General features: G+C 43.2%; 2 protein-coding genes and 1 pseudogene across 2 annotated transcripts; all 3 read right to left on the bottom strand.

The window, feature by feature from the left end:
- Positions 1 to 13,697: 13,697 nt before the first annotated feature.
- On the bottom strand, positions 13,698 to 18,569 carry LOC135713919 (uncharacterized). Its single transcript, XM_065237137.1, has one exon. It carries the CDS (start codon positions 18,567 to 18,569, stop codon positions 13,698 to 13,700), a length of 4,872 nt encoding a protein of 1,623 aa, XP_065093209.1.
- Positions 18,570 to 18,635: 66 nt separating this feature from the next.
- On the bottom strand, positions 18,636 to 19,730 carry LOC135713918 (PHD and RING finger domain-containing protein 1-like). The gene is made up of 2 exons (XM_065237136.1): positions 18,944 to 19,730; positions 18,636 to 18,882 (listed from the first exon to the last, which is right to left on the bottom strand). The coding sequence occupies exons 1-2, from the start codon at positions 19,728 to 19,730 to the stop codon at positions 18,782 to 18,784; spliced, it is 888 nt and encodes a 295-aa protein (XP_065093208.1). The 3' UTR covers positions 18,636 to 18,781.
- A 3,803-nt stretch (positions 19,731 to 23,533) lies between these two features.
- LOC135713917 (uncharacterized) lies at positions 23,534 to 24,247 on the bottom strand (annotated as a pseudogene).
- Between the last annotated feature and the right edge of the window lie 3,013 nt (positions 24,248 to 27,260).

Here is a 27,260-nt window from a genome sequence, read left to right as displayed (position 1 = left end):
CTCTCTCATTACACAGGTATTCCACTAAGACGCCCACATTCATCAGGACTGGAGGCGTGCTAGCAGCGCGCGAGGGGCGTTCCAATTTACTTTTAGTCAGCCTTTATTACTTTCCATGGTGTTCAGTAATAAAGGACACCACGTTCTAACGTCAATGGGTTGCCACTTTTTTAAAGTTTTAATATTAGTTAACGATATGGCCATCAATTAAAGAAATTGAATTATATTTTATGTTGGTTTCACTCAACACAATCGAAAGGGGGATTCATGGGTGTACCTAAAACAGCTCGAAGGCTTATCGATTATATAGTTCGAAGTCAAGGGATGTGATATTTCTGATATTTCTATGCGTTTGAGTTAGGAGAGGGGGTCTTCCAAACTCCAACTGTAGGCAAGTATAATCAGCAAGCAACAACTGCTCTGTCTGAAAAATTCTTGGTTTCCAGAGTGCCATTGTATATGTCTGCTCCTCGACAATTGTGGTCTGAAGATAACATTAACAGTATACCAGCCCCACCATACCAGAAGCCGGAGCGCTCCACAGAAAATTCACCGGAAGAAGCATTCAGATCCTCTGATCTAGTCCTGCCGAAGATTGACGACTTACACCATTATGATGAATCAACTTCTGTTTGTTTACTGGGACGCACTGCCGTTGGCATCATGGAAGCCCCCGAGCCCCCCGCCACAGTCGAGCCATTCCCGCCAGCGACCTGCAACCGTCCCGGCCCTGTGTGTGGGCCTGGTGAAGGGGTCTTCCAACCACTCGTTTACGGCAAGTATGAACTCGTCCATGTGAATTCAACTGTTGATCCGCCACTTCGTTTCAGTTCATCTTCACTTATGGCCACCACTTCGAGCCTTTCTACGTCTGGTGATCTTTCGCTGCCTGATAGTTCACCGTTCTCTCGTGCGGATCCTGGACAAGTTATCATTGACACGGCTCGCACCGAACCCTCTAGCGGTTTACGTGTCTACTATCAGAACACCAGGGGGCTCATGACTAAATTGGACGATGTTTATCTGGCTGCGCTTGACGGGGAATATGACGTTTATGTATTCACGGAAACTTGGCTCGATGGGAGGATCAATTCAGTGCAACTGTTTGGTGACTCTTTTACTGTCTACAGATTAGACCGTAATTCATCCAACAGCATTCGTACTCGCGGTGGTGGTGTGCTCATCGCTGTTTCCAACGAATTCGCCTCCTGCGTAATCTAATAGCCTGTTGCGCGACTGTGTTTGTGCTTCAGTACCGAAGTGCCAACCTCCAAGAAAACCGCCTTGGTCTAACGCTACTCTCCGTGCTCTCACTCATCGACGATGTACCCTTACCAAGCGAAATTTTTCAATTGCCAGCAATGATTATCGCCACTACAACGAGCTTCTTTACAAGAGGTATGTAATTCGTACTCAACATAATCTGCAATGCCACCCCAAGGGATTCTGGTCGTTTGTGAATACTAAGAGGAAGGAAACTGGACTGCCGTCAAAAATGTTTCTCGGCAATGACGTAGCATTGACAACTGAGGACAAATGCAGCCTATTTGCTAGGCACTTCTTAAGCGTCTTCTCGAATGACTCCCCATCGCAAGCAGAAATTGAGCGAGCCGTCCGTGATGTGCCAACCGACGTCGTAAACATGGATGTTTTTGCCGTAGATGTACAAATGGTTCTCTCTGTGATGAGTAAAACCAAATCATCATTTTCACCAGGTCCGAGTGTTATTCCATCTGCAGTCCTAAAAAAATGCTCCGATATCTTAGCTGCTCCGTTGTCCTTGCTCTTCAACCTGTCACTTCGTCAACAGAAATTTCCCGCACTATGGAAACGGTCTACTATGTTCCCTGTTTTCAAGAAAGGAGACAAACGCAATGTGGAAAACTACCGTGGGATTACCTTGCTTGGGGTTGAATCTAAGGTGTTTGAGTCGCTGATAAATGAGAGATTGTTTGCTTCCTGCAAGCATTACATAAGTACATGTCAACATGGTTTCTTTCCTGGCCGCTCCGTGGAAACTAATCTCGTCAGCTTTACGTCGTTCTGTATGGAAAATGTATGCAAGAAACTTCAAGTGGATGCCATCTACGCTGATCTTAAAGCTGCGTTTGATAGAGTTGTGCACGACGTTCTGCTAGCAAAGCTTGAAAAAATTGGATGTTCTGTTTCCTTCTGCAGCTGGCTTAGATCGTACCTCGTGCAACGTGAAGGTACTGTATGCATTGGAAACTACTCATCGTACTGTTTCTCGAACAGATCAGGAGTTCCACAGGGTAGCACTTTGGGACCAATGCTCTTCTCTTTATTTGTGAACGATGTAACGTTTATTCTACTACGAGGAGGTAAATTGTTTTTTGCCGATGACTTGAAGATTTATCTAGTCGTTCGAGGCTATGCCGGCTGTTTAGAACTACAAAACCTTCTTGAAATCTTTAATGATTGGTGTGAACGTAATTTTATGGTCCTGTGCGTCTCAAAGTGCTGCGTAATTAGTTTCCGTCGAACTAGGACTGCCATTTTGTTTGATTATAACGTTGCTGGAACTGCAGTTCAACGTGTCGATCACGTTAAAGACCTCGGTGTCCTGTTGGATGAAAAGCTCACATACACTCGCCACTTCTCAACCACGATCGACAAAGCTAATCGACAGCTTGGATTCATGTTCAAGATATCTAAGGAATTTCGTGATCCTCTGTGTTTTAAAGCCCTTTACTGTTCATTGGTACGCTCACTACTGGAATTCGCGTGTGTTGTCTGGAATCCCTACCAGGCTGTATGGAGTGGACGACTCGAAGCTGTTCAACGCAAATTCGTCAGATACGCACTGCGCTATCTTCCATGGAGTGACCCGCTGAATTTACCACCGTATGCTGACCGCTGTCGTTTACTGGGTTTGGATACTCTTGCTAAGCGACGAAACATATCGCAGGTCGTCTTCGTTGCTAAAGTTTTACTCGCAGAATATGATGTTCCTGAGTTACTGGCCAAAATTAATCTGTATGCTCCTGCCCGAACACTCCGTCCGAGAACCTTGCTACATGAAGTAGTACATGCAACCAACTATGCTGCAAACAGTTCCTTTGTCGCCATGATTCATCAATTCAACGAAGCCTCTGACCTATTTGACTTTGAAATCAATGCCTCGATGTTTCATCATCGTTTGCTGTTGGCCAATTTTTAATTTTTAATGAGTGACTACATTTAGATTTAAGTGTTTCATTGAGACTATCAAGTCAGATGGACTATAATAATAATAAATAAATAAATAAATAAATTAGAGCTCCAGAATCGGAAGAATCATCGGTCGTATTTGAACCTATTGAGATTATGGTACACAGCAAAAAAATAATTTTGATATCACGTCAAAGTGGATGCACTACAATCATGTCGAAAATATGGTGTAATATTACTTGCTAAAAAGGACAAAATTATCATTAATACAATGCATGAACTGACATTACGCTGCTTTTACTGCATTTGTTTATTTATGTGGTCATAAAAATTACATGAAATTTTCGACATGATTGTAGTGCATCCACTTTGATGTGATATCATAATTATTTTTTTGCTATGTACAGCCAATCGACCGTGATCCCGAAAGTGTTACTGATCCCAGAACAAATGAGAATTCTGACAATAGCAGTAGTAAATCGGAGTAATATGATGCCAATGGAAGCATCGTACCGTAAATGGGGTGAAGATGAGCTCAATTTTCGTTTCGCAACAATTCATTTTTAAGATATAGTTATGACATATATTTTTTCAGTATTCCATTAAGTATCTATTAATAGCACTTTTCCATAACAAAAAATTCTATCTACCTGCAGTGCTGTTGACACACAATTTGAGCTAAGTTGTTGCAATTTTTACGGGTTCTGGATTATGATTTTTTTGTTTTGTCTTTATTATCGAGCCGTAGGCTGGTTCGTCTCCCTGTACTTCCCAGAATTTGGAGTTTAATCCCCTGCACAGTTTTAATAGCTTTTAGAATTTGATTATAATTTCAAAGGATGATTTCAAGGGAGGTGAGTTCGAGAAAAACACCAAATGCAATCTGATTTTAAGATAGTTCTGAGGAATTCCATATTTCATGTAGAACCTGAGATAAATTTGAGTAGAATTTCAAAAACAAATCCTGGATTGGATTCAAAGTCTATTTTAATGAAAGCTCATTTTAATTTTGAAGGATTATTCCATGTTAATTCTTAGCATAACTTCTGAGAGCCCCAATGGAAAAATCCAAGTGCAATCAGAAGATAATAAGAATGGGGAAAACATCCAGAACATGCTACCTTGGAAATTTTAGGAGAAAACTTAGGGGGGGGGGGGGGTTATGCTAAATGAAGGATTACGATTGAGAATAACTCCAGGAAAACTTCAAAGGAATACGGAAACGAATTCCAGGAGAGTATGCCAAACATATTTAGAAAAGATATCTAAGTAACAGGTCGGTAAAGGCTGGGTGATGCGCAATACAGATTCCATTGAGATCACTACACTGTTCGAAAAATTCATGTAAATTTCTGCGAGATATAGCGCACATAAAATTAACGCTAGATTTGGCAGAAATTTAGGCGATATTTCGTGTAAATTTAAGCGCAATATCGCATAAATTTGCAATATTGTATGCAAGCTTGTAAACGATTTCCCTGTTTATGTCTGGTATAGCTCAAAATTAAACGAAGGTAGATTTTACACGATAGTTAAAATTCAAAAATTTTTTCTGTGTAGCCTCTTCTCAGCAACTCCTATCCCTACCTCCCCGTGGTACCGGCCGGGAACTGTGAGCAACCTTAGGGAAGATCGGGTAACCAACCCCGGTGGGAACTTTGGTCATAGGCTGACAGGGGAAGGGGAAGGGGGGAGGGAGTTGCTTCGGCAAGCCTGAGCGTCTGTTCTCCAGGAGGAGCGGCTCACAACAGCGTCTGCTCCCCATGTTAGGGGCGGCTGATCTACACCCGAGTGCCAGTGAAGGACTCTAACCACAACTGTGCACCCTGGTCCTCCAAAAAGTTAGAGGGTTGGTGTCAGACCCTGCGAGCCAGCCGTTAAAAAGCATTGCAACGGAAAATCAGCAACTGAGGAATACGAACCTAGACCAACGGCAACGACCCCAGCGACGGAATTGGACTTGCGATTGGAAACCCGGCACGTGGAACTGTCGATCTCTCAATTTTTTCGGGAGCACCCGAATACTCGCCAATCTACTGAAAGACCGCGGATTCGGCATCGTAGCGCTGCAGAAGGTGTGTTCGACAGGATCCATGGTGCGAACGTTTAGCGGTAATCATACCATCTACCAGAGTTGCGGCAACACACGCGAGCTGGGCACAGCTTTCAACGTGATGGGCGAAATGCAGAAGCGCGTGATCGGTTGGTGGTCGATCGACGAAAGAATGTGCAGGTTGAGGATCAAGGGCCGATTCTTCAACTTTAGCGTAATCAACGTGCACAGCCCTCACTTCGGAAGCACTGATGATGACAAGGACGCATTTTACGCGCAGCTCGACCGCGATCATCATAGGAGACCTAAACGCTCAGGTAGGCCAGGTGGAGGAATTCAGACCGACGATTGGAAAGTTCAGCGCCCACCAGCTGACGAACGGGAACGGTCTACGACTCATCGATTTCGCCGCCTCCAAGAACATGGCCATACGTAGCACCTTTTTCCAACACAGCCTCCCTTATCTTTACACCTGGGGATCACCACAGCAGACGGAATCGCAAATCGACCACGTTCTGATTGATGGACGGCACTTCTCCGTCATTATCGACGTCAGGACCTATCGTGGCGCTAACATGGACTCTGACCACTACCTGGTGATGGTCAAACTGCGCCCAAAACTTTCCGTCATCAACAATGTACGGTATCGACGCCCGCCACGGTACAACCTAGAGCGACTGAAGCAACCGGATGTCGCCTTAGCATACGCGCAGAATCTCGAGGCAGCGTTGCCAGAGGAGGGTGAGCTCGATGTGCCCCCTCTAGAGGACTGCTGGAATACAGTAAAAGCAGCCATCACCGACGCAACCGAGAGCACCATCGGGTACGTGGAAAGAATGGTTCGACGAGGAGTGGAACCCGACAGAACGTGGAACGGTATAAACAGAAGCGGAAACAGCAAACCCGCATCTTTCGGGAGAAAAAACGCCGCCTGGAAGGAGCAGAGTGCGAGGAAATGGAACTGCTGTGCCGTTCCCAAAAAACACGGAAGTTCTAGCAGAAGCTCAACGCATCCCGCAACGGCTTCATGCCGCGAGCCGAAATGTGCAAGGATAAGGACGGGAGCCTCTTGACGGACACACGTGAGGTGATTGAAAGGTGGACGCAGCACCTCGATGTGCACCTGAATGGCGAGGAGAACGTAGGCACGATAGACCAGCGCAATGGAGGAAACGACTACGTCAGTGCAGCAGAGGACGGAACTGACCCAACTCCCACGCTGAGGGAAGTTAAGGATGCCATTCAGGAGCTCAAAAACAACAAAGCAGCTGGGAAGGATGGTATCGCAGATGAACTCATCAAGATGGGCCCAGAAAAGTTGGCCACCTGCCTGCACCAGATGATATTTAAGATCTGGGAAACAGAACAGCTACCGGAGGAGTAGAAGGAGGGGGTAATCTGCCCCATTCACAAGAAAGGTGACCATTTGAAATGTGAGAACTTCAGAGCGATCACCATTTTGAATTCCGCCTACAAAGTGCTATCCCATATCATCTTCCGTCGTCTATCGACGGCCGATCGACAACGGACTAGATCTTCACCGTACGGCAAATCCTCCAGAAATGCCGTGAATACCAGGGCCCAACGCATCATTTGTTCATCGACTTTAATGCGGCATACGACAGTATCGACTGCACAGAGCTATGGAAAATCATGGACGAGAACGGCTTTCCTGGGAAGCTGATCAGACTGATCAAAACAACGATGGACGGTGTGCAAAACTGCGTAAGGGTTTCGGGTTAACTATCCAGTTCATTCGAATCTCGCCGGGGACTGCGACAAGGTGACGGACTCTCATGCCTACTCTTCAACATCGCTCTAGAAGGTGTAATGCGACGAGCCGGGCTCAACAGCCGGGGTACAATTTTCACGAAATCCGGTCAATTTGTGTGCTTTGCGGACGACATGGACATTATCGCACATGGACATGGACATTTGGAACGGTGGCAGAACTATACACCCGCCTGAAACACTAAGCAGCAAAGGTCGGACTGGTGGTGAGTGCGTCAAAAACAAAGTACATGCTAGTAGGCGGAACCGAACATGACAGGATTCGTCTAGGAAGTAATGTCACGATAGACGGAGATTCTTTCGAGGTAGTGGATGAATTCGTTTACCTTTGATCCTTACTGACGGCTGACAACAATGTGAGTCTTGAAATACGAAGGCGCATCATCAGTGGAAGTCGTGACTACTACGGGCTCCAGAAGAAACTACAGTCAAAAAAGATTCACCCCGCACCAAATGTACCATGTATAGAACGCTAATAAGACCGGTGGTCCTCTATGGACACGAGACATGGACTATGCTCGAGGAGGACATGCAAGCACTCTGAGTTTTCCAGTGACGTGTGCTAAGGACGATCTTCGGCGGTGTGCAGGAGAACGGTGAGTGGCGGCGAAGAATGAACTACGAGCTCGCTGCACTCTACGGCGAACCCAGCATCCAGAAGGTGGCCAAAGCCGGAAGGATGCGGTGGGCAGGGCATGTTTCAAAAATGCCGGACAACAACCCTGCAAAGTTGGTGTTCGCTACTGATCCGGTTGGCACAAGAAGGCGTGGAGCGCAGAGAGCACGATGGGCGGACCAGGTAGAGCGTGGTTGGTTGGTTGTCTTTATTAAGGAGATTTTCAGCCAGACGGGGTAGAGCGTGATCTAGCGAGCATTGGGCATCACCGAGGATGGAGAGCGGCAGCCACAAACCGAGTAGTGTGGCGTACTATTGTTGATTATGTCTTATCTTAAATGTGATGTTGTACAAATAAATGTATGTATCTAAGTAACTTATGAGTAGAACGGTACATAAGTTCTCAGGAACTTTTCAATGTGAGTAGAACTACCAGGGAAGGAGTGATTTTCAAAGGGAATTCTGAAATGGATTCAATGAAAATTATGAGAATCATTCCAAACGGTTTCTTACTGAGAATAATTTCAAGGTGATTCCGAGGAAAATTTAATAAAACGGATAGTTCCTAAGTTTTGAAGAATATATCAAGAGAATTCGGACAAATAATCCAAAGATATTCCGGTGACATTTTTAGAGAATTCAAAGAAGCGTTCAAAGCTAATTCTGAAGAGAATTTCAGAAATTTTATGGAATCTATAAAATGATTTCATCAGAACTGTGAAAATATCTGTGATGTTTACTACCACTGTTTTTACATAGACCCTGTTGAAAAAGTAGTCGTGACCCAATATGAAGAATTGATAACATGAAATGACATTTTTGCTAAAAAGGTACAACTGTGGAAAATTTCAGCTAAATTGAAAATGATCGTTTAGGATCGATTCGCGAGCCTTCCTTGAATGCCTCCATTATGGATGGTGAAATTTCTCTAGATCTACATAGATAAAAAATCATGGGAATCGTTTCTTGCACGGCAACAAATAAATTTTAATATTACATCCAAGAGCAGTGTTGGAAAAGTTCACCAAAACTCACTATGACTCGCGAATTTTTCCCTTGGTGAACTTCGTGAAATATCGCGATATTTTCCAACACTGTCCAAGAGGATGCACTTCAATCTTGTCGAAAATCTCATGTAATTTGTATGGCCACAACAGTAACCAAATACAGTAAAAGTAGCGTAATGTCAGTTCATGCACTGTGTTAATGATAATTTTATCCTTTTTGGCAAGTAATATTACACCATATTTTCGACACGATTGAAGTGAATCTATTTTGATGTGATATTAAAATTAATTTTTTGCTGTGTGCTGCGTGTACTCTATTTTCAGAAAAATTGTAAATTTTGGTAAAAGTCTGATTACCAGGAAATTGGACTAGCTTCCCTTGCATTTAGAAACGTGATTTTTGGCCAAATTCAAGGAAATCGTTTTCCAGGATTCACGCCTGAAAACCACTTTAATAAAATTAAAAAAATCAATTTGTCACTGGTACACACTTAGAAACATCCATGCAGATTTATGTGCTCTGAGCAGTGCTGCACAATTTCGACAATACACGGTGATACTCAAAATTCTGCTTTGGTCACTCGTTTGAGCTAACAGTCATCGTCAAGGCAAACCATGTCAATTGTCAGTGGCATTTTTGTCAGTGACGAACATGTGCTGATTTGTTTATTAGCTAAATTTAAAATGAAATTAAATGGCTTGAGGACAACAATTACATGGAGCCATTAAAGTGAACAAGCATCTTCGTCCTGAACAGCTTTGATAACAATAATGTGACTCAGAATGCAAGAAATTACCCTTTCTGTTACCAGGTGAATCTTTGTCATTGACGAAAAAATGAATGAGATTTTGACAAAGATTTTTTTGAGGATCAAGTCGATCATTGACTATGTGAAAAACAATTTTGTCAATATCGCGCAAAAGGCTTTCAATGACAATGACAAATCTCAGCACTGGCTCTGAGACTGACATATTAAGCGTCAGTTTTGACATAAAATGGAGTCATAACTGACGCGAAATTCAGCTTCATCAAACGTTTTATTCGTCGAGTATTGAACTTTTCAGTTTCGGAGCACTTAATTTCTCATGACATGTTTGTTTACGTCTCATATTTTATATCAGAGATGGATTCCGTCCCATGTAAAATAAGTTTTTTTGAAGTGTATAGGAAACACTAAACACAGCTAATAAATCTTAAAATTTTATTTGTGGTAGTTTTCAAAAGAGAATTACGGTGGTGCAACATATGGTATGATATCCAAACGTAAGAAAATATTTTTAAAACCAAGGATGAATCGTTTATGGTTTAACGTATGCATGTATTGTCTATCACTGAAGACCAGTTTATTTTAGGCCTTATGAATTCGCAAGCTCAAAAACCTGAGAGATCACTTAAACATTGTTGCGCATCTTCAATCAGTAAATCCACCCATAAATACTTAAATTTAATTCGATAACAGTTCAAATCTTCATCAGTTTACCATTCTCATTCAGCACACCCCATTTCTTGGGCATCAACAACAAGCACCCCGAAAACACCATCTCGTCGTTAGCTTCCTCCACATCGTGCCCATCACCATCGCCCCCACCCAACCGACCACAAGTTAATCGGCTGTGTACCTAACCACCATTCCTGGGCTGATCTTCGCCAAGTCAGAGTCCAAATCGCAAGATCGTGGGAAGCGAAAGCATTTCTTTATTCTTCTTCCTGCTGCCGCCGCCGTTGTCGTCGTCGTCGTCATCGTCCGCCGCGTCTTGTTTCGCGATTATCGTGTGGTATTTTTCGACGGTTTGGGTTTGGGCTGTTTTTTTAGCACGGTTCTTTTGTGGCCGGCTGTGATCGGATTTAGGTCAACTGAGGTAAGTTGATTATGTTTCTCCGTCTTCTTTTTTTCTGTAAGCTTCTCTTTCTTTCGTATTGTGTTCTCACCTCCACAGGCAGTGAAGATGACGCGTTTGAGACGGGATGAAAGATATTACGCGGGCGATCCAGCACAAGATGATGAAATCGAAAATGATTCAGTGAAACTGCTGGTACGTCAGGAACAAAGCCATGGCCTTGAATCCGTTTCAGAATGATAAGTGGAAAATATTCTGGGTTGCGATTGCGACGGGACAATAAAATGACCGTCAAGTTCGAAACCAAATTCCCGAATTCGTCGTTGTGAAAACGGTGCTACATTCTTGATTCCTGACTTAAGACATTTTGTTTTATATCAACTATGCTAAGGATGCTTGGATATACATTTCGAATGCTTAATTACAATTCCCATTTCTCTAACCTTAAACAGTTGTATCAACAAAAAAAAATCATAAATAATTACTCCATGTGCTACTTCAAACAAGAGCTGATTAAGTTATTTTTCGCTTCCACACTCCCACAGTTACCCGAAAACCCGTCTGAATGAATACAATGTATATTCAACAGACCCAACGGCCACCGGTTTCAAATAAAGATCTTAAGTAGGTCAGCGTGCCTCAATTCATGATTAATGTCAACTCAATATGTGTACGGAATGAATTTGTTACCGTCAAGCCCCCGTTCTTTCCGCAGCACACTTCCCCATCGTTGTAGTCGTCGTCGTCGTCGTCGTCGTCGAGCAAATACAACACAAACTGCAGAAAAATGCTTGAACTTGACTTTGGCTTTGGACCTCTGCGCGGCGGTGACTCTTCTTGTGTCTTTCTTCTCCGACAGAAGGCGGGTGGCAGAGAAGAAATGGGGAACAGCAACAAACAACAGCTCGTGCGAAAAAAAAAGCTTCGAAAAAGCAAGCAGGTAAACACTCACAAAAGCATTTCTCCACATGAAACTCAAAATCGCATGGCTCGAGTGGAAGACCACATTCACGGGGATTCGCGGTGGATGGCGGTAAGCAAATCATACCGGAGGAAAGGATATGAATAATTCATTTTTCAATCCACCTGAGGCAGATGCGATTCGGTGATATGAGTTTGTTTGGAATAAGTTCCCAATAAATGCTTGCTTTTGGATTGGGAGTTCAATTGTTCAATTTTGATTAATCGTAGCACGTGAGATTTTTTAACGATAATTTTGAATTAAGTCAATTATTTCAATTATTTATTTGAAATGGTTTCTAGCCTGAGCTTGAGCTAAAAAAAACCGCACATTGTCGTAGTTACTACTCTATGATTGACAAAACTAGCAAAATTGCATAATGATCCAAATGAGTGTAGCTTGGATTGAGCTGAAAATTCGCATTGTAAATTATTTTAAAGCTCATTACTTTATTCTTCAATAATAGCACTGTCCACGTCTTCGCGGTCATTATGGAATGGAAAGAATGCTAGTTCCATCACTATTGTTTCTAGAGACCGAGTTTACCTCTGCTTCTCCATTGCTGTCAAGGGATTTGTGTTATCAGTAAGTGTAAGATCAGGATTTACCATGGTAAGTGGTGAGGTTGTTTGTTTGCATTGGGATGTTAAACCATGATGTTCTACTCAGTAAAAAAAAACGGTTGCCACTAGGCCACCGCGCACCTTATCACATAAAAAAGCGACTCCTCGATCGAGTTGCAGTTATTACCAGTCCCAGCCCAAGCAACAAAATTTGTCATAATCGGGTTTACATAACTTATTTATGACAATATCAGCGGTAAACATTTACGTCTAGTCACTTATATACAACTTATTTATACCGTAAAAAGCGCAAGAGGTGGGATCTATATATAATATATGCTTGACTTGCGCAACTTATTTATGACTATAGCGCAACATGTTGTAAATTAATTTCATCCTTCCTACGAATGGAATTTGTTTATCATCAATTTACACAACTTATTCTTCTGAGGAATTTTATCGTGCGAATAAAGTGCCTTAACTGAGATTCTGTTTTTGCGGTTGCAAATTTATGGAAAATCTGTACATTCTACTTCTAAAAAACTCATTGGCTCTTAGAAAAAGCTTAATATAATAAAATGAATTGAATAAAAAATCCTGGATAAAATTCAACAACTTTGTAAAAAATAAAAACAAATAGAATATCAACTTTCTTTTTAAATTATCTAACTTTTCTCTTTTACAAAACGTAGGGTAGAGAACTACTTCGGCCTAAACGCCCATTTTGGGCCTATCGAGCAGAAAACTGCAAATAAATCCTTGATTTCAGAGTTAACAAGTCAATTGTGCGTTTGGTACGATACTTTAGTTTATAAGCTTCGTAACGAAGTCAATGAGAATGCGTGAAATGAAGGTTTGTACCCATTATTCCTAAACACAAAAGAAGCACTCCGACCGAATCACTTTTATCTTTATCCGATAGGCGTTTCAATGGCGTTTCAATGCGTTAGGCCGAGTTTAAAATCCGTAGGCCGAGTTTAGCGTCAAGAAGCAGTGTTAGACTTTTGAAAATATCTCAACGATTGGTTTCTCTTTATCAAATCTTACGGTACATACGGAAAGGTAAATAAATTTGGAAGCCATCAGTAATAATAACATTCCGTTTGGTGCTAAGCTGCGCTAGATTAAGAAAGACTAAGTGCGGGTTGTGCTTAATAGGCCGGAAATGGGGTAATTAACCCTACATGTGATGTTGAAAGCACAAATTAAATGTTTTTTTTTTTCATTCTATTCATTGCTTCATTGGTCAGCCATATTGTAGTGCAGTTTGTAGAATGCATTGAAAAATTTCATAATTGTTATCAAAACATGTTTAGAACACGAAAAACAAGAACATTACTTGTATCGTATATTGAAGTTATAATTAGGTATGGCAACTCTCAATTGCCTATTTATAACTGTTGCCGTAATAAAACCCCCTTCCACTAATTTTCGAGAGCTATATTTTTATCAGCTTCAAAGCTACAATTAATAGGATTAATTAGAACAGAAATGGTAGATTTAGGACAAGTAACTTACAATTTAGTGCTTTTATGGTTAGCAATATGTATATAACTTTAATCCACGGAAAAATAGATTTAAGGTTAATAGGAAATTCAACTAATTAAATACAAATATCACTCCACTAAAACGCCGTAGTCATCCGAGGTCGTGCAGGGTTTTCGTTTGACAGCTCGACCGTCCTGAGCTCGGTTGATCATCGGTGACAGCGGGTGACGTTTCTGTTGGACGCGTCGCCTTCAGCGACCGGGTTACCAGATTCACCACCCCTGTGGTAAATTGGTAGACTTGCGGCAACATCCTCCGCCGGGTGCATCTTGCCATCGGCCAAGACTGCACGGGTTTCTCCAACATCCAGCAAGGCGATCTTGGTAACCGGTCTTCGTACACTACCTCCCTTAGTCCGCACGATAGCTTGACGCACTCTTCCATCAGGTCCTCTAATAGCTTGCTCCACACGTCCTCTGGTCCACTCGCTTCGTCTGCCGTCATCGGTAATGAGAACCAAGTCACCATCCTTGATCTCTCTCGCAGCTTCTTCGAACCACTTCGGTTGCCGGCGAATAACTGGCAGATATTCTTTAAGCCACCGTTTCCAGAAGATGTCCAGTTGCTGTTGTATCTCTACCCACGTCTTCTGAAGGTTCCGCTGCTGGTAGCGAATGTCCCGGCCCGGTTCCTTGATACCGCTCGAACTCCCGAGCAAGAAATGGTTCGGTGTTAGTGCCTCAGATTCCTCCGAGTCTAACGGCAGATACGTCAAAGGCCTAGCATTGACTACGCTCTCAGCCTCCACAACCAAAGTCCCAAGTCCTTCCTCGTCAAGTTTCCCATCCCCGTAAGCTTCACCCATCGCGGCTTTCACTGACTGGACCATCCTTTCCCAGGCACCGCCCATGTGTGGAGCACCTGGCGGAATGAAGAGCCATTTGCACTTCGAGCTGGTGAAGGTGGCGGATAGTCCCTGCTCAATTTGTTCCCGCAGAAGTCGTTCGGCGCCTTGAAAATTGGTCCCGTTATCGCTGTAGAATTCTACTGGTGCTCCGCGACGGCCGATGAACCTTCGGACGGCGGAAACGCATGATGAAGTCGTCAGGCTGTGCACAACTTCCAGATGGACCGCGCGCACGGTGAGACAAGTGAAAAGTGCGATCCACCTCTTCACGCTCGCTCTTCCTTGCTTCACCAACAACGGACCGAAATAATCCAATCCGACGAAACTAAATGGACGGCTGCAGGCTGCAAGACGGGCCGCTGGAAGTGGAGCCATCGGAGGGATGTACGGCCGCGCTCGGCGAAGTATGCAGTACCTACACTCACGGCTGCACCTTCGCACCACTGTTCGCAATCGAGGGATTTCAAAATGCTGACGGATTTCATTGACTACAGTTTCCGGGTTGGCATGTTTATACTTCCGGTGGTACTCATCCACCACGAGCGTAGTCACTTCACTCTTCCGGGGAAGAATCACTGGATGCCGCAGATTGTACGATGCATGTTTTGCTGCTCCGATGCGTCCGCTCTGTCGCATTACTCCGTCTTCGTCCAACGCCGGTACTAGTTGATACAGCGAACTGCTTTTCGGGATCGGTTGTGCTTCACCTTCCGCAGCAGACTTGTTCTTCGTGAGAATTGTCATCTCGTCCGGAAACACTTGCCACTGCACCTGCTTCATGATCACCGCTTCCGCTGCCTGGAGCTCCTCTTGTTGCAATTCGCCACACATTTTGCGCCGCTTTCCGTTGATGTTGTTCATGAAACGTAGCACATAAGCTACCGTGCGATGTAGCCTCTCCCACTTCGGGAACCTTTCAAACTGAATGACTGGCTCATACGGAAAGTGGAAAAGAACAGAAGGACGTATCTCCTCAGTCTCGATGGAAGATAACTCTGGTGGAGTTGGCCAGTCGTCTTCCGGGTACCTCAGGAACTGTGGTCCAGCAAACCAGCGGCTATCGGTGCTGAAATACGGTCCTTTGCCCCACTTAGTCCCCTCGTCAGCCGGGTTGGACAACGATGGAACGTATCTCCATTCATCTACGCTGGTAGTCTCCAGAATTTCTCCTACTCTGTGGGCAACGAAGGGGCGGTAGTTGCGTGGATCCGACCTGATCCAAGAAAGCGCCGTAGTGTTGTCCGTCCACAGATAGCGCTTCGTGATCGGGATGGTGTGGTTTTCCTGAACAAATTTCAACATCCGTGTTCCAAGTACGCACCCTTGTAGCTCAAGCCTGGGAATGGACATTGGCTTCAGAGGAGCCACCTTCGCCTTTGCTGCCACTAAAGAACACTGTCCGTTACCCTCAGAATCCATCACGCGTAGATACACGACGCAGCAATACGCCGCAGGGCTTGCGTCAACGAAAACGTGCAGCTGTGCATTCTCATAGGTGGAACTCGTCGCTGCTTCGAAGTAGCATCTCGGGATACGAACCGTTGAAATAAACTGGATCATTTGCACCCATTCCCGCCAGCGATTCAGCTCAGCGTCCTTGATATTCTCATCCCAGTTGATTCCGGTCCGCCATAGCTCCTGAATTAGAACCTTTCCGTGAATGAGGAACGTCGCCAGTAATCCTAGCGGGTCGAACAACGTCATCACACAGCGCAGTACTTGCCGTTTTGTAGGCCGAGTGGAAGTCTCGATAAGCATGCGCACTTCCTCGTTCATCTGCGTTGAGAAGCATAGTTCGTCGGTTGCGGGCATCCACAGCATTCCGAGAACCCTCTCAGTGTGCTCCTTGTCAACCAGGTTGATATTCTTGTTTCTATCGATCCCTGGCTCTCCCAGGAACTCCAGCACTGCATCGCTGTTGGCATTCCAGTTCCTCAGAACGAAGCCACCGTTGCGATGAACTAAGCGCACTTCTGCAGCAATCTGCTTGGCTTCTTCTACATCCCCGAAGCTGTCGAGATAGTCGTCAACGTAGTGGTTGTCTACTATCCGTTGAGCAGCACGAGGATACTGCTGCGAGTGCTCCTTGGCGTTTAAGTTCTTTACGAACTGCGCTGAAGCCGGTGAGCAGGTTGCTCCGAATGTAGCTACGTCCATAACGTAGACTATGGGAGGCAGTGTGGGATCGAAGCGAAATAGGAATCTTAATGACTGCTTATCGCGTGCTATCATCAAAATCTGATGGAACATCTCTGCGATGTCTGCGCTAACCGCAATGTGGAACTGCCGGAAGCGGAATAGAACAGCAGGAAGAAAGGTCAACTGGTCGGGTCCCTTCAACAGATGGCTGTTCAACGACAACCCGTCCACCTTGGCAGCAGCGTCCCAGATAATGCGCACCTTTTCGGGCTTCTTCGGGTTCGTTACTGCTCCCAACGGAAGGTACCACACCCTTCTTGGGTCAGCTCTCTCCAGTTCTGCATCCGACGCAACGTGTGCGTAGCCCTTGATCACGTAATCCCGAACTTGCTGCTGTATTTTCTGTTTCAGTGTTGAATCTCGCTCCATACGACGCTCCAAACATTTCATTCGGCTCAGCGCCATAGGATAGCTTTCCGGTAACTCGACGTGATCCTTCCGCCACAGCAGTCCGGTTTCGTATCTGTCTCCAACTCGCCGGGTCGTTTGCTCCAGTAGCTCCTGCGCTCGTTGATCCTCGGCCGAGAGAATGGGGTTGGCCGCTCCTACTTCGTCTACGGCGAAGAATTGCTTTACCGTTTCATGGAGCTCTTCGTTTTTCGTACACTCGCACACGTGAAAACTGTACGATTCCTGCTCCAGCTGCTGCTGCTGGCCGTAAACGCACCAGCCAAGCCTGGTTTTGGCTGCAACAGGTCCGGATCCATCTCCTTCTCTGACCTTCAGTGGTAGGGCCAACCGCAGATTATCGAGCCCTATCAGAATCCTAGGAGTAGCATCCTGGTAGCTCTTCAATGGTAGATGCTTCAAATGTTTGAAGCGCTCCGCTGCATTCTCCAAATGGAAGCTTTGTGTCGGTAGATTCAAGCATTCGACCGTTCGCGCTCCAACGATAGTGAACTTCCGTTCCTTACCTTCACGAGAGATCGAAATGGAAACACTCTGTGAAGATTTCTCCGTACGGGAGGTGTTTGCCGTCCATCGCAGGCAGAGAGGTTGTGGTCTTCCGGTTATCCCAAGCTGGTTCACTAGCTCCCCTTCGATCAACGTCAATGAGGACCCTTCATCTAGAAAGGCAAAGGTATTTACCTGGCCGCTATTCCCATAGAGAGTCACGGGAACTATCCTGAAGAGAACACTCGAAGTAAGCAGACGATGAGTATGATTATCCGCTACCTGCGTGACAGCACTCGATGACCTTTGCGTTGAATGTAGGAGAGGATGGTGCCTATACTGACACCCGTCGATGCCGCAGCGTGTAATGACTCGGCATGACCGCCTGCCATGCCTAAACAGGCAGTTTTGGCAGACGCCCAACGAACGAATTTTCCGCCAACGATTGTCGATACTGAGAGCTTTGAACTCCCCACAATCTCGAATACGATGTCCAAATTTACTACAGTTCACGCATTCGATCTTGTCAGCCGGCTTCTGTACAGCTGCTTCCGACGACCCTTCGACGGTGGACGCGTGTTGGTTGACGAATCCCTTCTGCTTTGCTTTTTCCTTTCCCTGCTCTCTTCCGTGACATCTGTTCCCGTCCGACTCGAACGAAAGTACACTCGTAGCATCCTCGACGACTTGCTGCATGTAAGCACAGAACGTTCTCAGGTCTACGATGCCCGCAAAACATCGTCTATACCCAGCCCACATCATCTTCTGGTCCGCTGGCAGTTTAGCTACCAGTTCCTGCAGAAGTGTAGGATTAGACAGGTGACTGAGTTCGTTCGCCGCCTCGATGTGATCGCACAGTGCCTGTATAGCGGTCCCATAATGGATGAGCCCCTCTAATCGATCCGATCTTGGTGCTGGAATCGATCGAACTTTCTGGAGCAGAGCGTTGATCAGGAGTTCCGGACGTCCGTAGCGCATCTGCAGTGCCTCGATGACCTGTGGAACGGTGGAAGGTATCACAAGTCTGCTCCTGACACTCTCGAGCGCACTGCCCTTCAGGCAACGTTGTAGCCGGATCATGTTTTCGCCATCCGTATAGCCGCAAGCTTCGGTCGTGTAGTTGTAACTGGAGATAAATATAGGCCATTCGGCTGGGTCCCCGGTGAACGTAGGAAGATCCCTAGCTAAGGACTGACGGGCTACAAGCTGCTGCGACGTGGGACCCAATTGCACATTCACGGGGGGATTTCTAGGGGGATTTCGTAGGGGGAAAACTTGACGGTTGGACCCATTCATGTAAGGAAGGCGATCGTTAATGTTTGAGAGTGGGTTTGTACTTTGCGGTGGCACAAACTGAGGAAATGGGTGGTTGTTTTGGTTGGTTGTGGGAGGACTTATGTCAAATAAACCAGGATTGCCTTTATTTTGAGCGTGAAGAGGGGCCTGACGCTTACCTGCTTGTTCCGGGTTAGGATACGTTTTAGGAATAGCACCTGTATCCCGGTGTTCATCACGTGTCATCCTTCCCGGTTCGGGTACCCACAGCGGTGGCGCTTGCGGTACCGTGTTCGCTGGCTGCTGACGGAAAGCTTCTTCCATCCGCTTCATGCATTGCTCCAACTGTGCTCGCAATTCAGCCACTTCGTTACGCGACTGCGACCGATCGCGAGATTTCGCTCTCCCCTGGGTTTGATTCGGGTCACCGGTGTTGGAGCCTTGTGGTTGAACGCCGTGATCGATTGGCGAGGCAGCTGGTGCTGGATTTCCGCCCACCGCGCCTTCTTCCGTACCGTCACGGGACGACTCCTCTACCCATCGACGCACTCGCCGATTATGTGCCTGACTACTTACTTGGCTCTTCTGACTCCGGGTCTCCTCGGCCGCTCTGGCCTTATCCAGCAGTTTTTGTTGCTGCTTTAAAAATTTCATCTGCAGCTTCAAATCCGCCTGTTGCCGCTCGAGGTCTTGCTGTCGCTTCAGTCGTTCGAGCTCGTGAGCGACAGTCGATCCGCTTTTGTTGGATTTGCTGCTTCTTGCCGACACGCTGGGGGCAGCTTCGCACTTGGTGCATATCCATGCCCGTTCGCTAATCGATGAATCGACGTCGGCACATGCGAAATGCCACCAGCAATCACAGGTGTCGCATTGCACGAAGTTGGCCGGCAAATCGGACTTGCTGCACGCCACACAACTAACCTCTTTATCTGCAGGCATACGTTGAGGATCCGGGGGGTTCGGCATCGTTCAAGGTAAATTCTTTGAAGAATTGTTGCCGTAATAAAACCCCCTTGCACTAATTTTCGAGAGCTATATTTTTATCAGCTTCAAAGCTACAATTAATAGGATTAATTAGAACAGAAATGGTAGATTTAGGACAAGTAACTTACAATTTAGTGCTTTTATGGTTAGCAATATGTATATAACTTTAATCCACGGAAAAATAGATTTAAGGTTAATAGGAAATTCAACTAATTAAATACAAATATCACTCCACTAAAACGCCGTAGTCATCCGAGGTCGTGCAGGGTTTTCGTTTGACAGCTCGACCGTCCTGAGCTCGGTTGATCATCGGTGACAGCGGGTGACGTTTCTGTTGGACGCGTCGCCTTCAGCGACCGGGTTACCAGATTCACCACCCCTGTGGTAAATTGGTAGACTTGCGGCAACAATAACACTTGATTGATTGTTTTTGATGAAAACTTGCTAGCCTTATATACAACATGTTTTCATATGCCATTTTTTGAAACATGAGTACAACTGAAATATAACTTATTAATAATGTATTCATGTTTCTAATAATGACATATGAAAACATGTTGTACATAAGGCTAGCCAGTTTTCTCCAAACACAATCAGTTATAAATGTGTTATAAACTGGTAATTGAGACATGCAATATCGAGTTATAACTTCAAGATAACAAGTGCTTGTCAGAAAGGTTGAATACTTCACAAACAACAATACAACGCGTTTAAAACAGGATGTTTTAAAAGCAATTAAAATATAACCTATTTACAACTGGATTTATTTTTTATTTTTCATGCAAGATGTTGCAAGTGTTACTTGGAGGTGGTGGTCTCAACAACGACCATAACGACCGTCAATTAAAATGAATAATAGGTAAAAAGTAAAAATATGAAATCGCAATTGCAATCTTTGCAACTCCTTAATATGAAGAAGCCTGGGATTAAATTCACGAACTTATGTTCAGTAATCGAAGCGCTCTCAAACTTGATCCTTGAGCTCCTAATATCACAGTAAACAACTGCAACCGACAACCGTTTAAACCCAGTGACATGAAGCTGTTACAATAGAATGTCTCTCCTTTATCAATATTATGAGCAGCGATCTGTTATACGAAAAGAAATTATCGATAATAGAAAGGAGCCTGGGGTTTAACCCTCGATGTTAAGGGGCCACCGAGCCCCTTATATCACTAAAAACAACTACGATTGCTGCATTCACCTAGATTGCATGTTGACATTAGCGTTAAGCGTCCCGAAATATTAGGGAAACAAACCATTGCACAAATGCTATTGGGTGAAATATCGCCACCAACTGCGCATCATGCGCCCTCTATCTCCACAGCACCTGATGAACTAGTGCTGGTCGAGTTAAAAGGAGAATAACTCCTGGAAATGTGCATTATTAATTACAATTCCCACCATTATATGACGAATATCATATAGCGAGTCTGGCACATTTATCGCCACCTACTGAAATTCAGGTCAATTGGTTTCAGGGTAGCCGAGAAACAGCCGTTTCAATAGCATGTAGGATGTTACTGTTACCCAGTCCTCAGCCAAATCTTGGACAGAGGCACTCTTATAATTGGTGAAATCTAGGGTGATCATCCAGATCAGCTTTCGGTCCATTGCAGGGATGCCAGATGTATGTAGGAAAATATGCAACGAGATAAACGAAATTCCTTCATATGTCTTCAGGGATCCAACTTTTCATTTTCGCGAAAAGAAAATAAGCTTTTTTCACTCGTCATGAGAAATGAGAATCGCTAAGAAGCACGAGTGGTGAATTTCATACCAATCTTTTCTCACAATAGTTTTCGTTCTCGTTTCTCACTTTTCTTCATTCTGGAGAGGGCATTCATTCTCACTATTACAACTGCTTGTGAGAGCACAGAGCTTTTCAGTGGGCTACGAGCAATATCATACAGATTTAGTCCAGCAGACACAATTTTCGGTCTCTTTCACTCTGCAGATGTTCAAATGGATCAAGAAACGTGACGTCGTTGAATCTGCCCGATACCGTCTTACCTCCACGGTGGCTGATTATTGTGAGAAGAAAGTGCAGTGTTCAGTTCGTTGTCCTCACAACGCTCATCATGGCTTACTACGAGTCCCTGCGATAGTGCTGAATGTTCAGCACACTGCACAGAGAAGCATTGGGTGCTTTATGCACCCACACAGTTACCTTTGAGGAATGAAAGAGTGAAGAGACGGGTTATTCTGTCTGGTGGACCTGGTATATAGGACATTAAGCAACAAACAAGTCCTCGAAATACCTAGCATACTTTTTAAAGAAGTCCGATATTCAGTTCATCAACTAAATTTCAAGAAAATCAAGTATCATACGTTAGCAAAATTGTAAAGTTCCAATCGCTATATAAACAATCAATTCAATCATAAATCAAAGCTAATTGAATTTGTTTCTTTGATAAATGATTCGATTGTGAAATGCTGTTCAAATTGATTTTCACATGAGACTTTTAGAAAAAATTATCTAGTCTTCTTCCGCAGCAACGGTTTGATGTTTGGTTTCGATCTACTAATAGAGTTCTCCAGATGCACAAAAGTGTGCGTGAGACCGCGCGCTACCTTTTTAAGTAGTTGTGATATCACGATACCTTTTTGGTTCTTCTTCTTATTCATTTTTATATATGGATGTTGGATTTTAGTGTTCGTGAGATTGCGCTTGGAGATCTCTATAGAGATTGCTAAAGTACAATTATGTTAGTGATTTGTTTTCATCGGGAAAATTTTAGGCAACGGAAGAAAAATCCCAACGAAAACATTTACGTATACGTATACCTGACGTATTGTGCGTACGATAAACGACAGCAATCTCTATCTCGTTTTCGTTTTTAAAACGGTTCTGCACCGGTGAAGCGGCGCCAACAAATGCGATCCTTTGTCAACTCAACATAAATGGTTTGTAAACAAACATAAAGCTGATTGCTGAACTCTCATTATATTCGGAGTACGGTGAGGTATTTAGTGCCGCTGCAGCTGTATCGGCAAATGTCAAAAACGATATAAGACAGCAATCACAGCAATCCATACTCTTCTGTTTACATTTGTATTTTGCAAGTAGTGTATTTAAAATTTATTCTGTGGCGAATACGTACAACGTAGTTAATAAGGTATTATACAAATAATTTATTCTTTTGTATACTTGTTCCCACTATAACATAAATTTCATTTCAGCGATTACCAACGTATCGTGTGTATAACGCCGAAAGTAATCCTGGCTCATGAGCTTATACGCTGAGAAGATACGGTGCACAAACAATAAATCGTCGTTTCGGCTAGCTTAAATAATTCGGATACATCATCGTGAAAACGGAGTGTTGCTGGTTGCTGTTAGGACTGCTGGCAATTTGGACAATTCGACAACAATAGTTGGATGCCTAGGTCCATAAGTTAATGTGATGCAATTGTACAACTTCCAAGATGAGTCTGTTTTTGACTGAAGAATTTAAGCAGCACCCGTGAAAATTGTGCCATTATTCGATAAGCTTGTTAATTTCTTCGGAAACATTCATCGGAGCTGGAATAGTGTCTCACTTAGGCTGTTGACGTGCAATATACAACAGTACACGATCTGTCAATGCTCACGAATGAATTGTATTTGTATATTGAATAATACGAAATGAAACAATTTTGTTTTGTTTTCCATAGCAATTAAAACAAACTCTTGACGTAATAAAATAGTCACATCATTTTGAACGGGTAATATTTATTATTTCAATTAAACATTCAAAGAGAATCAATTTCTAACTAGAAGGAATTCAAGCAACCCATAACAATCATTCTTGCAAAGCTGCACAGAGAGCTTCCTGAATCATACCTTTGTTGGCTCTAATCTTGAGGACGTTCTCGAGATTTTGATCCTTAAGACGGTTTTTTGGTTGTTACAATGTTGAATTGGCTGAAATCACGTTCTACAGTACATTGCGTCGCTGCTGCACCGAATACAACCCTGGCCAGTTCCCATATCTCTGAATCTTCAAAGCGTTTTGAACCCAGTAGTGCACGATACTGAAATCTTGCATATCAGCATCTACCCGTTGTTGGTACTGAAGATTCCTTAGCCTAATTTCTAAGGTGTTGCTTGTGGGAATCGTTGCAGAACTTTCGCCGAGTCTCGAAGACAAGTAACTATTGAGGCTAAACTTGCCCTGTGATGTAGATGGCACACCCTCATTTTCTGGTAGAGGTGATGGATCTTGATGCGATGTTTGTGATTTGTTAGTAAGCTTGTTGTACACTGCTAGCAAATAATCCTAGAATGGAGAAACAATGATATAATTTCATATCAACGCATGTTTGAATATGCACACATACTTCTGTGACGATGAGAATAAATTCGAACCATGAAATGAAAACCGGGGATCCATGTACACCGCTGTCTAAAAAGCGTAATTATCGAACAGGGCTTTTTCGCGATGTTGCATGGATTCCAGGATCGTAGTTCGGAACATGTTCAATTCTAACGCAGATACTCTGCCAAATGCGGTCATCCAGAGACCAAAAAAATCACTGAGTGTACACCTTTCTTTCTGTATCGCAACCGTGCACTCATATAATGGTGCGAATGCTTCCACAAACGACTCAATGAAATCCCAATAAGAGGTGAGATCTATAAATATGAGATGAAAAAGTTTGTAAAATATGTACTCTACTCGACGATAATTTATGTATTCACCCAGTTCGTTGTACTCCTGGCCAAGTTTATCGAAAAAATCTTTATTTTTAAGCAAACTACGTTTCATCATAAAATTCGAATTCCATCTTGTTGGAACTGGAATAGGAGAATACTTTCCACCAGAAACCTCGAAAAAGTTTTTGCACTTGGCGTTACGAAAAGACGTGACCAGCTTTGTAATAGCTTTGATTTTTTCTTGATGACCCCTATCCTTGCACACATCTGAGACAACTACACACTTAGAAATTATCGCCGACTTCGGTAGTTTTTACTGAAATCTGAACAGCTGAACTGTTCGGTAAAATTTATGCAATTCAATTCAATTGCTTTTCAGCTACTTTGAAACAAAATCTTCACTAAAATGCCAAGATTTGATCATTTAAACAAGGTTGAACATGTTTTGAAATTATTTTCAAATTCAATAGCCTTTAAAATGAAGGTCAAAGTTTTACCGAACGTTCAGCTGTTCTGATTTCGGTAATATTTACCGAACACGAAAACAAAATCTTATAGCGAATTCGTTTATTATCGAGGTTGGAACCAGTTCCAACCCAGTGCGAAACCGAACTTTTTGTCAGTGCGAACCTCAACCTGAGCTGGGTTTAAAAACAAACGATCAAACTGACGTTTGTCAGAAAACAAGCAGGCTCAATCTTGATACCCGATCCAGGTTGGAACTGAATAATAAACGAATTCGCTATTAGTGTGTAGTTGTGTGGTATGCGGTCCACAACGGATACATACGACTTGGTGTCCAATTCATCATCGTAGTCCTTCAGAAGCTCATCTTCATTGTCACATAGTTCTTCGTGGGATACCTTTTGGGTTTCGTCGTCGACGCTGTTATCAGGCAAATGATCGATATCTTCCAGAGTATCTTTCTCCATTAAGTGCACCATTCTCACCATATTACGGCCATTGTCAACAGTTACACTATATATTTGAACAATATCAACATCGAAATGGGCCAATATCTGATAGAGTTCCTCTTTCAAATTTACAGCTGTGTGACGTTCGTGCAACTCCACCATACCTAATAATTTATATTTTTTATCTACAAAAATGTATGTAAAATATTTTTATAACTATTCAAGTGTCAACTTTTTGTATTCTCCTTCTTCCGTTATCAGTTGAGCATTAATTCCCAAGACACTGCGGAACATTTATGAAGCAGCATCAATTTTTAATGATAGCATTTTTCCACTGACATTGCTCATGCCTTTCTTTTCAACCGCAGAGGCGACTTTTTGCAAATGCTCAATGAGATTTTTATCGTTAGTGGACACGTTCAAGGCATCACAGTAGGGTTGAATAAGATCTCTTATTCCTTCGAGCTGAATAAACGTAAATGGGAGCCCATGTACAGAAACACACTTGATTACACCACCAAATAAGTGTTGCCTGGTCATTCGCACAGGAATCTTTGGATCCTGACGTTCCGGGTGAGGATTAGCTTGGCCGGTTCCGAGTTCCAATATCTGAAATTCTCTCAGGTGGAGTTTTTGAATATGGCGTTTAAAGTTTCCAACATTGTACGTTGTCTGTGTGTAACAGCAACCATCAACAACTGTACAACGGTATCCACCGCAAGCTAGTTTTTTAGCTACGGTATCGTTTTCTTTTATTTTAGTCATCAATTTTAATCATTAAAAAACAAAAAGGCACAAAAATATCAAACGATGAAAAAGCACCTTGAACTTTCCACAGGAAGAAATTTATGATAGAGCCTTCCGCTTAATTAGTGAGAAAGAGAATGAAGCTTTTTGCGTGATGAGAATCGATGCTATGAGAGAGAAGTAAACTTCATTAATTTTCAATGTTTACGATTTTTCTCAGTATACAAGAGTGAGAGATTTTTTTTTTTTCAGTGAGGATTTAGTGAGAGAAAAGTTGAAAAGCTTATTTTCAGAGAAAAATATAATGAGTGAGGATTTAATGCTCACGAAAATGAGTGAGAAGTTGGAATCCTGGTCTACACCATATTTTTTTTTAATTGGCGGCGGGACTAAATGTGTTCAATTTTATAGATTTATAAAATTGATCGGAAATTACACACACACACACTAAGATTATTTTAACAAATTCTGTGAAATTTTACCGAAATCTCAACAGCTGAATGTTTGGTAAACAGTTCGGCAATTTTTCACAGATATTCGTTAAAAAATTACAGAAAAACTGTGAAAAATCACCGAACTGTTAACCGAACGTTCAGCTGTTGCGATTTCGATAAAATTTCACAGATTTTGGTAAAATAATCTTAGTGTGTAAACTGTTACATTTCTAGTGCATCAATATAAGGGTGCTTCATTTTGAAAAATGAGATGAATTTCTTATAGAACAACCTCCAGTTCGATGCATATCCCCAAAATATTAACCTGTTCAAAAATTGGTAAAGATTGATGAAGTTTAACGGTCGCACCAAAAAGTTAAAATGTATATGGGAATTACTATGGAAGAATTAAAAAAAATAACTTATACCGCTGTATAATAATATAACTGTGCTTGTCCACTTGTCCAACTTGTCCAAATGTTAAAAAAACCAAGAAAATACCTTGAAACAATATTTAAGCGAATTACAGTTGAGTCGGTAACCTTTTAAAAAAGTAGAAGGGTCTGTGCCTAGGGGCACGAACGGAAGCTTGACGTAGGACCGCTAGTGGACGAAACAAATGTGAACATTTAGTTCTTTTAATTGATCAATCATCAATTATCTTAACCCTTTCCGTTTTTTATTTGTAAGCGTATCAAATTTGTAGTATTTATTTCAAAGAACAAATTGATGAAGAGAATCCAAGGGACTGTCAACTTGAGTATTTTCCGATACATCT

Source organism: Ochlerotatus camptorhynchus, unplaced genomic scaffold, assembly GCF_037179485.1.
Source record: "Ochlerotatus camptorhynchus isolate MF236.1 unplaced genomic scaffold, CSIRO-AGI_Acam_v1.1 ptg000592l, whole genome shotgun sequence".
Lineage (NCBI taxonomy): Eukaryota > Metazoa > Arthropoda > Insecta > Diptera > Culicidae > Ochlerotatus > Ochlerotatus camptorhynchus.
Note: the sequence above shows the minus strand (reverse complement) of the source record. Positions and strands in the feature narration are given on the sequence as shown.